Source organism: Talpa europaea (genome assembly GCF_964194135.1).
Source record: "Talpa europaea genome assembly, chromosome: 9".
Classification (NCBI taxonomy): domain Eukaryota; kingdom Metazoa; phylum Chordata; class Mammalia; order Eulipotyphla; family Talpidae; genus Talpa; species Talpa europaea.
The window spans coordinates 59,415,101-59,428,290 of NC_140076.1; the positions used below are offsets into that span (position 1 = coordinate 59,415,101).

Consider the following 13,190-nt stretch of genomic DNA (forward strand, 5'->3'; position numbering starts at 1 on the left):
CATAGTTTCCTATATCAAAAGTAAGAATAGTTATTTTCTCCAATGTTAATAAAAATGTAAAATAAACTACCCTATGCAAAGTTTTTCTCACTTTCAGATAATGTTCACATTTCATTTGTCATAATGCTTTCTCTGTAGGATGTTATGTTGCACAGCTATTATAGTTTTGTTCTATTTCACCCCCAAACAGAGTTCTGGGTTTTCCACAAATGTACAAGACCAGAAGATTGCAAATATGTTTGAATTATCTGTGCCTTTCCGCCAGCAGCATTATTTGGCAGGGCTTGTATTAACAGAACTGGCTGTCATTTTAGACCCAGATGCTGAAGGGTAAGTAGAGCAGTTTTTGACTTGTAGAGTTATCAGTTTGATTTTGTACAATGGGATGGAAGTATCTCACACTTTCTGAAGAAATCAAAAGGTTACTCTTTACCAACTTTGGCTTTTCTATACTAAGTTCCATTAAGCTCAATAACACTTGTTATTTTTGTATTTCACTAATTTTTTTAAAGATGTATTTATTTATGTACACAAGAACTGGGGTATAGGACAGAGGTGCAGGGGGTGAGAGGGTTAGCCAGAGACAGAGTGGGGAGCAAACCAGGTGAATTTATTGAAATAAACTGCTGAGGGGAGCAGAGGACAAGACAGGAGAGGTCTGCTGTACCATGTAAGCTAGATCCCTTGCCAGGAAACTTAGGGATCCAACTCATGCCACAATAGCTGGCCATAGCTTGATAGTACTGAGACTTTAACCCCTGTGCCACCAGGGAGGCTTCATGTATTTCAGTGATTATGAAAAAGATCGTTTTTCATATTTGTTGTCTCTCAATATGAAGTTTGTCATAAAATTAATGGTATGTCATGGTTTATTTGGTAGCATTTTTTTCTTTAATAGAACATACAATATTTGTGCATATTAGTAGATAGATACTCACATTTGTTGATGTACAGTAGGTGCATTTCAGTTGAGGAAAATAGACTAGTTTTATATTTGATTCCTTGTGAAAGAAATTTATCATTTGCCCTCATACTATGTGGCATTTTTTCCCCAAAATTTACCCTATAGAAAATCCATAGTTTTTTGAAATCTTCCAAAATTGTGTATACTTTTAGAGTATTTTTGGATATAGTCAGAAAACATCAGTACAGCCTAATGATTGAATTTCTAGAAATAGTGTAACGTATTGTGGTACAGCATCCCTGTGGGGTACTACTGTCTTAATAGTTGTGAACTGTATGCCCATAACTCACTTGTGGAATAATTGTGTATTTTCCATTTTTCTCACAATAAGGTCATTAGTTTATAATGTATTTTTACCTCATATAAGAGCTCCAGACAACTAATGATGATATCTTTGAATAGGCTTTACAAGGGCCCTCATATATTTCTTGAATGAATGAAAGAGGAGCTTTGCAAAGTTCTTAACAATCCAATCGTCAGGGGCTCAATTAGTCGTGAAAAACAATCTTCTGCAAATGAAAGACGTATCTTTTTTTCACAATGAAAGCTTCCCATCTGAGGAGTATTATTTTAAAGTAGTTTTTCACAAAGCTATAGGATTCTGAAGAAGTGCTTAATTTCCAAATTTCCAAATTGAGAGTGCTGACATTGGCATATGGAGAGGCAGACTGAGTGAAACTCTGTTTCCCACTCGTCGTCATCATTTTTATATTTTTACTACTTGACCAATTAATATGATGTCATTTGGGGGGGAAAGGGAATCCATTGAAAAAAGAAGCCAATCTGAAAACAACTTCTCTAATACTAGCTTTGTTTAATAACTGGTATATTTCAATCATTTTTATCTATATTTCCATTATTTTTATATTACAAGAAACAAAATCTTTCTTCCTACTGGCTTTATTAAAGGAAGGTAATTAACCTTTTCAAAATTGGAATTGCTAAATTTATCATTTAGCACAGTATAATAAACAATTCGGTGATGTCATCAGATTTCTAATTCTCATTATCTCTTACCTCTACTACAAGCATTAGCTTTATCTTAGCTAGTGCCTCTCATGATTACAAGTTACCACTTTCAGATGAACTTTACTTATTCATGTCCAGCAGGATAGAGGGGGACAGACTCTCTTCCCAAGCATGCAATATAAATCTTGCCTTTGGACTGATTTGGCCCATTTGCCTACCTGTACTTTTGCCATCACCAGGGAAATGCCAGCTTGCTGCACAGGTTAGATCAGTTCTGCTCAAATACAGTGCTTGACTGTGTTAATCCATGGGGCCTTATGTCACAGAGCACAAGATAAGTATAAACCAATTAAGTCACTAAACATGTTTATGTGCTTTTTTTTTTTTGTAGACCTTAATTAAGGAAGCACTGAGTTAACATTTATCTTTTCTCAGATTGGTAACAATATAGTTTGCTAACTGACTGCTTTAAGTAGCAGAATCTACTCCTGAAACTGAGGATGAAATCTTTCATTGGGGCAGATTGTATGCCTGAACAAAACTTGAGTTTTACTGAATTTATTGGAAAGGAAGACAGGGGAAAGAGATGTTGTGTAGGTGGTAAACAGTATTTTATAGAACGAATAGAGAATACTAACAGTCACATTTCTTTTTCATGTCAAGGATCAAGTCAATCAAATAGGTTTGTTATGTTTCTATGGAACAGTATAGAATTTATAAAAGAATTCTTTACTACTTTTTTTGACCTTCCAAGCTAAAATTAGTCTTTGATACTTGGGAAAATTTTCTTTAGAGTCCAGAAAGCAATGATAACGGTGATCACTGCCATCATTTCTTTGTCTATTCAGTTAAGGTAAAGGGAAGAACTTTAAATAAGGATTCTATCTTAGCTTTTACTGTTGCTTGCTTCTTCTTTTTCTTATTTTTTTCTTAATATTTAGTACGTTAGTAAGTTTCATAGGTCCTGCCTTCAAAATAGATTCCAAGTTCAGTCACTTCTCTCCTTTACTGCTATTCCCCTAATTCTTGCCCCTCTGAAACTTTTTTCCACACAGTAGCCTGAGTGATCTTTTAGAAATGAGATTACCTTGTTGCTCAACACTCCTCAGTATGAATGTGAGCTTTTAAAATAGCACTTAAAATCTGATTTTCATAATGGTCCTCAAAGCCCTGTGTATTTGACTCTAATTTACTCCTCCCACCTTCTTCCTTCCAAATATACCAAATTTTGCTATTCTGGTCTTCTTTGTGTTTCTGTAGTATGCCAAATTAATTCTCATCTTAGGGCCTTTGCACTTGATTTTTCTCTGACTAAAGCAATCAGTGCTCATAGTGCCCTGATTTTCACAGACCCATTTTCTCCTCTGATTCTTTAGGTCTCTGCTCAGTGAGGTTTTCATTCACTAGTCAATCTAAATTATAGCCATGTTGCCCTTGCAACAGTCATTCTTAACCATATAACCCTGTTCATTTTCTACAAGGCACTTATCTAAAATTTGCTTGTTTATTTGGAGGCATATAGATGAAATATACAACATACATTATCTTACATAGATCCTGTAGAGGAAGGCTTTCATTTTACTCCATCTGTTTGCTAAGTAATCAAGAATAATTACTTGAGTGGCAATAATATGCTCTCTAGAAATTCTTCATTATAGTCAAAAGTTAAAACTGTGAAACGGTGTTCTATGGTGAAATGCTAATTTGTTAGTACAGTTCTGTTGAAGATTAGTACCTTTATTATAGCATCTATAACACTGAATTATTATTGTTTGATGTCTGTATTTCTCTCTTGTTCAAGTAAGCTCCTTAAGAACAGGGATAATATCTTATCTAGAATGCAGGATATCAGGTCTTGCATAAATATGTATACTTAATAGCTGAATGCGAATGAGTAATGTAGATGTATGAAAAGGTTTCATGAAGACAAATGAGTACAGTGCAGATAAGTGAAGTCTTAGGCTAGTAACTGCTGAGAGATAAGAGATATGTACCTAAGTTTGGGAATAATCACTTGGTGTACAAAAAGTCAAAAAGGAGAATGTAAAAAGCAAATGACCAGAATCTGAGACTTGGGGCCGGGGAGGATGATAGAGAGGATGAGGAAGAGTAGAAATCATCTGGAGAAATTACTGAGAAGAGAACATATAAAATGTCAAATAGAGAGCAGGAAAATGAAATCTGAGATATGTTAGGTGTGATTTATCACAGTGTTTAAGAGTATACTTTCTAAATGAAATCTTAGAAGAGAGAAGAATCAAGCTTCAGCTTGATTTCTTATATAGTTCTGTAAAATGTTAGATAAGTTTAAGGGCTTAAGAGTAAGACTACCTGCTTTTAAATTTTCTCTGTGTTCTTAAGAGATGCAAAACTAATATTTACTGAGAAAGGCAATGTACAAGGCACTGTGATAATCATGTGCATAAATTTATGCAACTTATTCTCACAAATACTTTATGAGGTAGATTTCTAATCTCATCATAGAGTAGGAAATAGAAGTATCTTCAAAAACCACTTAACTATTAAAAGATGAAGCTAGTACAGCAAGCAAAATGTTGTAAGTATTCAAAAACTGAGTTTCAAAGAAGAGAGGGAATAGTGGTAGGTAGATAGAAATACTTGATATAGACAACATATTAAGGAAATTTATTGCAATATTTATTATAATAGTTAATTAGTTATGAAAATACTATGTAAGCTTAGAGGAAACTAGTTTTTAGTGAACAGTTATTTTCAAAATAGGAAAGACTTATTTGAAGGTAAGTACTTACTAAGGAGGACAGTGAAACTGTCAAAGAAAGATGAGTTTCACTGAACATAATGGGGAAATTACTTTCTGAGAGAAGGCACAACTTTTTTTTTTTTTAATTTTTTTTAAATTTTTTTTTTTAAACATTTGTGCTTTATTTATTTATTTATTTTAATTTATACAAGCACTGGGTACAGTCAGAAGCGCGGGAGGGTGAGAGAATTCACCAGAGCCAGAGCGGGGAGTACAGCAGGCAGAAGGACTGAAGCACACTGCTGAGGAGAGCAGCGGGCCGCAGGAGAGGTCTGTGCGCCATGTGGGACCCTCCTCTGGTAGCCGGGGAGCAGACCGGCGCTGCCGAGGCTGCGGGCAGCTTCGCAACCCAGCGCTCAACCTCTGCGCCACCTGGGGAGGGAGAAGGCACAACTTTTACTGAAACAAAAGATGCATTTTGGTAGCATAAGTATGGAGATGTGTTAAAAGATCTGGCCAGAACAAATTCAGATTGGCTTTTTTTTTTCCTAAAAGAAAGAGTTGGAGATAAGGCCTTTTACTGAGATTGATGATTAAGAGGCTTAAGGAGAGAGAATGAGTTGAAATTGCTGCCAGGTACAGCATTAAGGGCCAGTTGAAGTTGAAAGAATTTTTAATTAGACTGCTTTGCATAATCAAAGTGACTTCACTGAAAGAAGAGAGACCAAAAAGTGTGTGAATATGAGAGTGCCCCTTGCTAGTGTGTTAATTAACCCTGTTGAAACTCAGGGAGATTGGGAGTCTAGCAAAGTTGTAAGACCCAGATAAAATATATGACCGATAGTGGTAGCACTGGAAGGGATCATGCTCAGCGAAATAAGCCAAAAAGAAAAAGCAAAATACCGGATGGTCTCACTCATAGCAGGAATCTAGAAAACTTAAATAAGGGACCAGGAAAATGAATAACTATAAGAAAGTGAAAATCAAAATCAACAAAAAACTATGAACCAGAGACACTTTTTGGGGGGTGGGGGGCAGGAGGGGAGGGATTGGGGTCAGAATGGGGGGTTTGCAATTGTATGGGGGAATATAAAAATAAAATTTATTATTTAAAAAAATAATAATAATAAAGGAAAAATAAAGTAAATTGAAATAATTTAGACTGAGGAAATTCAGAAAAAAAATATATCAAATTTGACCATAAAAAAAATATATATATATATGACCGAGGAAGTTCACTTTAAATGGAAATGTCAAAGGGAAACCCAGCCTTTGAACTACATAATCTCTTAGATAGAGGATATTTCTTTAAAAAAAGGTAATCAAAATTAAATTCAGTATATGTAAAAAGGTATTATTTGATGAAATAAAAGTTAACATGTACTTAAATTTCCCTCTTTTTTTTTTTGCTTTAAAATGTTGCTGTAGCTGGTCTTAAGTTATTTAATATTAAAATGTATTAATAGTTGATGTTAAAACATTTAGATTTACTCCTAAATTAATTATGCTGCTTTTTTTCTTTCCCTTAATATTTATTTTGTACAGACAGACATTCATTAATTTTAAAATGAAAAGTGTTTTATATGAATACTTGCAAAAATGTCAGAAAGTTAAGTAGCTGAACAAAATTGATTCAGTACCATGACTTGTTTGCTTTAAAAATGTTAACTAATCTCTGTGACCTTACTGCTTCCTCTTCTTCATCTTCTTTTTAAATAGACTGTTTGGATTGCATAAGAAAGTCATCAATATGGTACACAATTTATTATCCAGTCATGACTCAGACCCACGGTACTCTGACCCCCAGATAAAGGCTCGGGTGGCTATGTTATATCTACCTCTGATTGGCATTATCATGGAAACTGTTCCTCAGCTATATGATTTTACAGGTATCTAGTATATTTAACACAGTTTAAAAGGCAAATATCAAAAGTTTAAAAAGTGTTAAAAATATCTCAAGGATAAAGGTCTTTTTTTAGGACAAGTAATAAAAGAAATATAAATACAATGACATGAGTAAACCGTAAATATTTGACCATATCACTGAAATACCTTTTCTGAGAGGACTCACTGAAAGACTTCTGTAAGTGGGTCTGATGATGAATTTTGAAATAATGATTTTATTATAATCGTCTAACTGTCTTATAGAAAAAGGTTTTTTTAATGTGAGTGTGTACTGTGCATCTGAAAAAGAATACAAGAAACCTTCATGGTTGTCTACCTTCCTCGTTCTCACTTTTATTCATATATGTTTCACTGAGATATTCACCTGAATATCAAGGGTTAAGAAGTTATGTTGCTTTTTTAAAAACTGGAACCACAACCTTTTATTGCTTTTGCTTTTCATATTTAGAATTTACTTAAGTTCCTTCTTTTGCCTTAACAAAAACACTGTGGGATGCATTTAAACTAGCAATTAACCTGAAAAAAGTAGTTCCAGTTCAATAAACACAAAAATAAATATTTACAAGTACCTAATATGTATTACTAAATTCCACAGGTGTTGGTGATACAAAGATAACCAATTCCTTGCCTTTGAGGTGACAGATAATTGAGTAGTTTTCCCAGTATTTTGATCACTATAGTGATCTCTTTTATCTAAAGGCAGAAATGTTTATATTTTCTTTTACTAGTAAGTTAATATTCACTACAAACTATAAATTTTGACTATAGGAATGAGTTAATGCTTAAAATATTTGAAGTTTGTTTAAAAGAAGTAAATCTAATGAAAAATAATATATAATAATATTTTTCTTTTAAAGAATAATGGGGAATAAGGAAGGGAATTATATGCTCCATAGCTATTAAGTTAAACAGAAATTTTGCTCTTTGTTTACTTTGGATCTTTTCTTTTTTTTCCTCACAGAAACTCACAATCAACGAGGAAGACCAATTTGTATAGCCACTGATGATTATGAAAGTGAGAGTGGAAGCATGATAAGCCAGACAGTTGCCATGGCAATCGCAGGAACATCAGTTCCTCAACTAACAAGACCCGGTAGTTTTCTCCTCACATCAACGGTAAAAAAAAACCCTTCTACAGTTTGTATTTTTTTCTGGAATAACAGGTACTTACAAGGATGTTCTGAGATTATTATATTTACAGAGATTATTGTTTTAGCTGATGCAAAAGTACTCTGAATTTATTTGTTTTATGGAAACAATAAGGTTATAAGAATAATACTCATATTAAGTTTAAAAAATATATATTCATTGCCTCAAGGTATATGGGATAAAGCTATGTATTTTCTCATTCAAAATTTTGAAAATTGTCTTACATATAGACTATTTTTTAATCCATTTAATTGTCAGCCTTAAATATAGACTCAGTTGTTTAGCAATTGAGAATATCTTTTTCAATATGTGGAAATTTATATTTTTTATTTTCAGCAAATTAATATGCTACCGTGCCCCTGTACTTTTCTCCCTTTAAACAGGGGAGGCTGTAGAAGCAGGGAGGAAGTGAAATGCCAATAGAGCAAGATCAAATTCTAAAAGTTTTAAATGCATTTTCTTTCAGAAAAAAGTGCATCGTTTGTGGAAGCTGCTCTACCTGACAACTTTTTATCATGTTGTTTTAAAATCATTTTATTGATGTCCAAAATTGTCTTCTTGAGATATAATTGACTTAACAAAAGATTCACCCATTTTATAATGTATAATTTCATAATTTATATAGTATATTTGCAGAGTTATGCAGTCACCACAATCTGATTTTAAGACTTTTTTATTACCTAAAAAGACGTCTGAGCCCTATTAGCAGTCACCCTATGAGTTTGCCTGCAACCCTACCTCTAGGCTACAGCTAATCTACTTTCTGTCTATATACATTTGACTGTTCTGGACATTTCATGAAATACATTACATTATGTGATCCTTCACCTCTAACTTCTTTCTCTAGGCATAGGTTTTTTGAGTCTCATTTATGTTACAGCGTGTGTCAGTGCTTTTGGTTTATTGATTATTTTCCATTATATTAATTATATCAGATTTTGTTTGTCAGTTGATAAACATTTGTATCATTTTCACTTTATGGCTGATGGGATTACTGCGATCAACACTGGTGTACAAGTCTTTGTTTCTCTTAGGTAATTAGTTTTCTAGGATTGGATTTGCTGGATTGGGTTTGCTAATGGAATCTCTTGTTTAACATTTTGAGAAACTTCAAAACTTCCTTTAAAATGACTGAGCCAGTTTACATTTCCATCAGCAATGTAAAAGTTCCTTTTTCTCCAAATCTTCACCACCATTTGTTATTCTTTTTTATTATATCTACATGAGTGGGTATGAAATGGTATCTTGTGGTTTTGATTTGCATTTCCCTAATAGCTATTGATGTTGAGCATCTCTGTATGTTCTGAATACAGATTTGTTTTCAGATATGTCATTTGGAAATATTTTCTTCTAGTTCTATGGGTTAACTTTTCACTTTCTTCATGGCATCATTTGAATTACAAACATTTTAATTTTGATGAATTCAACTTACTAATTTTTTTCATTTATCACTTGTATTTAAAGTGATATTGTACATACAAAAGAATATATAGTAGTTCCTTCTTATTCATGAGGAATTATTTTCTAGACTGCCAGAGAAACCCTAAACTGCCAGTAGTACTGAACCCTGTATATATTGCTTTTTCCCTAAACATGCATACCTATGATAGAGTTTAACTTATAAATTAGGCAAAAATAACAGATTAGCAGTAACTAATAATAAAACAACAATTATTGCAATATACTTTAATAAGTTACATGAATGTTGTCTGTCTCTCAAAATATCTTATTGTGTATTCCTAGGAGTGGAGTTGCTGGGTCATATTATAGCTCCATTTTTAGTAGTTTGAGGACCCTCCACACAGCTTTCCATAATGATTGGACCAGTTTGCATTCCCACCAGCATTGTAGAAGTGTACCTTTTTCTCCACATCCTTGCCAACATTTGTTGTTGCTAGCTTTTTTAATATGTGCCATTCTCACTGGTGTAAGGTGGTATCTCATTGTGCTTTTGATTTGCATTTCCCTGATTATAAGTGATATTGAATCTTTTTTCATATACCTGTTGGCCATTTGCATTTCCTCTTTGGAGAAGTGTTTTTTTTTTTTAGCTCTTCTGCCCATTTTTTGACTGGGTTATTTACTTTGATTTTGTTTAGTTGTGTGAGCTCTTTGTAGATCTTTGTGATAAGTCCCTTATCAGCGGTATGGAGTGCAAAAATTTTCTCCAACTCAGTAGGGTGTCTCTTTGTTTCAGTTAGTGTCTCTTTTGCTGTACAGAGTCTTTTTAGTTTGATGCAATTCCAGCTGTTTAGCTTTTCCTTCACTATCTTTACTTTGGGGGATGAGCCTTTAATGATATTAATCACTCTATGTTCTTATCTGTAAAATTGAGATGATACAACCTGCTTGATTTTGTTGATGGTGGAATAAATCATATTTATGTACATATAGATAGATATAAATTCTTAGCATGATGACTAGAACAGAGTAAATATTCAATAAATGATACTGTAAGCAAATTTTTACTCTTAGTTTTTCATTTATATTTTACATAGTATATACTAATATAGATTGGAGCTTGAAACTAGAACTTTAACCATATATACTTTACATCAGTGACCCTTGATAGGAAACAGTGGTTCTGTAAATCTGATGATAGTGTATTATTATTGCTTTCTCTTCTTATACGTTGTTTCATGTGTAATATTCTAATATAGATAGCTCAATTTTAAAGGTTTCTTTTAATTATTTCTTGTCTGCTGGTAGCTCTACCATAGATTAGACAGAAAAGTTAAACTTCAGGACCTCAACTTTAAGGTTTCTTGTGACTATACATATGTTGTATAAATCAAACGATTCTTATTAAATACTTGAGTTGAAGCAATTTTTGTTTTATTGTTTTCAGAAGAAAACAACCAAGAAAAAAAGAAATGGCCATTGATCAATCGTCTCATTCTCTTCCTTTTTATTTTCAGAGTGGTAGGCAACACACTACTTTTTCAGCAGAATCAAGTCGGAGCCTTTTGATCTGTCTGCTCTGGGTTCTCAAGAATGCAGATGAGACAGTTCTACAGAAGTGGTTTACAGATCTCTCAGTCCTGCAGCTAAACCGACTATTAGATCTGCTTTATCTTTGTGTATCTTGCTTTGAGTACAAAGTAAGTGATCAGTTTGCCTTGGCAAAGAACAAGAAAGGAAAAACATTTGGAAAAGGAAGAAAATTCAATGCCTCTCCTAATGTTTAAATTTTAGGGAAAGAAAGTATTTGAAAGAATGAATAGTTTGACCTTTAAAAAATCAAAAGACATGAGAGCAAAGCTTGAAGAAGCTATTCTTGGGAGCATAGGTGCTAGACAAGAAATGGTACGCCGTAGCAGAGGACAGCTTGGTATGTACACAATGTCTTCTCCTTCTGGTGAGAATTTTTTAAATTTTCTTTAATTTTATTCTATAATCACCATTGTTGCAAGTCTTCAGTGACAATTCTATACTTTTTAAAAAAGTGTTTTCAATATAACTGGATTAGTGTATATCCATTTGTTCTGTAGGAATTCAAGTTAGAATTTTGATTTAGGTAGAATAAATATACATCCTGACACTCTCTCTGTTTAGCCTATTCCTGTTGTCCTTTGTAAACCAATAGCACCCCTTGTTAAAAAGAAAAGTAGATTTTTTTAGAGCATTTTTTAGGTTCAAAGCAAAATTGTGTGAAGGTATAGATTTTTCATATACTCCCTTCCTCCACACATGTATAGTTTCCCTCATTATCAATATCCCCCTCCAGATAGGTATACTTGCCACAATTGATGAATCTACATTGACATGTCATTCTCACCAGGGTCCATAGTTCATATTAGGGTTCATTTTAAGTGTTTTACATTGTGTGTAACATTACTTTTTGCTCTTAAAATTTCTTAGTTTGCAAAATGACTTTATATATCCCGTATCCAAGGCAAGATATTGTCCTTCAAACACCAATATCAGGAAAAGAAAACAGTTTAAAAGCATCTAATGTCTGTATATAATACCAGATCTGCTACTCATTAGCCATATAACCTTGGCCAACTCCTTTAATCTCCCCACTTCACCTACTGTGATTGTTTAGAGAACTTAAACAGTAGCTTAACTGATATTATCTATTTAGTGATCATGTATTTATAAACACTTAATTCTAGAGTGAAAAATAATATTGTTCTGAGAGCTTCTTTAGATCAGGGACATAATTTGGCCATCAGTGTACTTTACATGATTTAAATATTTGTATGTATATATGTCTATATGTATGTATTTGTTGACTTAAAATATGAATGCATATATTTATATGAATATTTTTACAGTTTTACATTAAGTTGTTAGGTTAGTGACTATGTATGTTTAAGTATTTTTTATATATTACATGATTATGAAATGTAATGACAAAGATATAGTCTCTGCCTAGGTAATTTAATTATTACCAACACCTAATGAATGAGGGTTGGGGGGCAGATAGATGTGTTTTTTTTTTTTTAATTGAGGTAACATTGGTTTACATGCTATATAATTTAGAGGTATAAGATCCTCCAGGTGTATGTTATCACACCACACTCACCACCGAGGTACCCTTAGTCCTACCCCATAGCATCTTTAAGACAAAAGAGAATAATATCCATAGGTACATAACTCTACTAAGATCATAAACTAAATGACAGACCCAGTATTTTTGACTTACAATTTAGTTGTTTTTTTTAAAAGATTTTATTTATGTACACAAGAACTGGTGTATAGGCCAGAGGAGTGAAGGGTGAGAGGACCCACCAGAGATAGAATGGGGAACAGAACAGGCAGATTGACCGAAATACACTGCCGAGGAGAGCAGTGGGCGAGTCAGGAGAGGTCTGCTGCGCCATGTGGGTCTCCTCCCTGGCTGGGGATTCAACTTGTGCTGCAGTGGCAGCTGATAGCTTCATAGGTTGTGTCTTAACCCCTTGCGCCACCAGGGAGGCCCCCCAATTTAGATTTATTCATATTATACCACGGTTCTTTCTAAGGTTTACTGTTGGAAAGATTGGAACTGTAAACAATGTGTTACATATTTAAACATGTGACTTATGACAAGTATAATTGTTTGAATGTAAGAATTGAAATTCTTGTCTTATAAAAATTAAGCCTTTGTAAGTCTATTCCATTTGGACATTTAATGTCAATCACCTAATGACAGACATTTTTAACAAAGAAGATAAAAGATAATTTAATGGAAAAAAGTTAATAATAAAGATGTAGGTAGATTAGAGATTTTGTTGTCTTAATATAAAACATCACAAAATTTCTTAAAGATTTCAAGATAAGTTGCTTGCTTTGGCAGCACATATAATAAAAGATTTCAAAATAGGAAAGAGGGAGAGAGAGAAAACAAGAAATATCCAGATATGCCTTTGATTGTATGGCAAATTATATTTGTTTCTCAATATTTTGAAACTCTGAATTTTTACTTTTGTTATTCATTCTAGTTTCCCAGATGATTTAAAGTCTCGTTTTTATTTTTTTCAAAAAAAAGAATGT

General features: G+C 33.2%; 1 protein-coding gene across 7 annotated transcripts in view; it reads left to right on the forward strand.

Moving 5' to 3' along the window:
* Window positions 1-13,190, forward strand: part of DOCK7 (dedicator of cytokinesis 7) — a gene marked incomplete at both ends in the record, with an annotated part of 152,880 nt that overhangs the window by 103,883 nt on the left and 35,807 nt on the right. For 5 of the 7 annotated variants that reach the window (XM_084242693.1, XM_084242694.1, XM_084242696.1 and 2 more), the window contains 5 exons: window positions 191-330; window positions 6,375-6,544; window positions 7,522-7,676; window positions 10,628-10,810; window positions 10,905-11,040. In XM_084242693.1, the coding sequence (XP_084098819.1) occupies window positions 191-330; window positions 6,375-6,544; window positions 7,522-7,676; window positions 10,628-10,810; window positions 10,905-11,040 (784 nt within the window). Of the gene's footprint in view, window positions 1-190; window positions 331-6,374; window positions 6,545-7,521; window positions 7,677-10,627; window positions 10,811-10,904; window positions 11,068-13,190 lie in introns of all 7 variants that reach the window. The other 2 variants (XM_084242692.1, XM_084242695.1) reach the window with 1 other exon arrangement.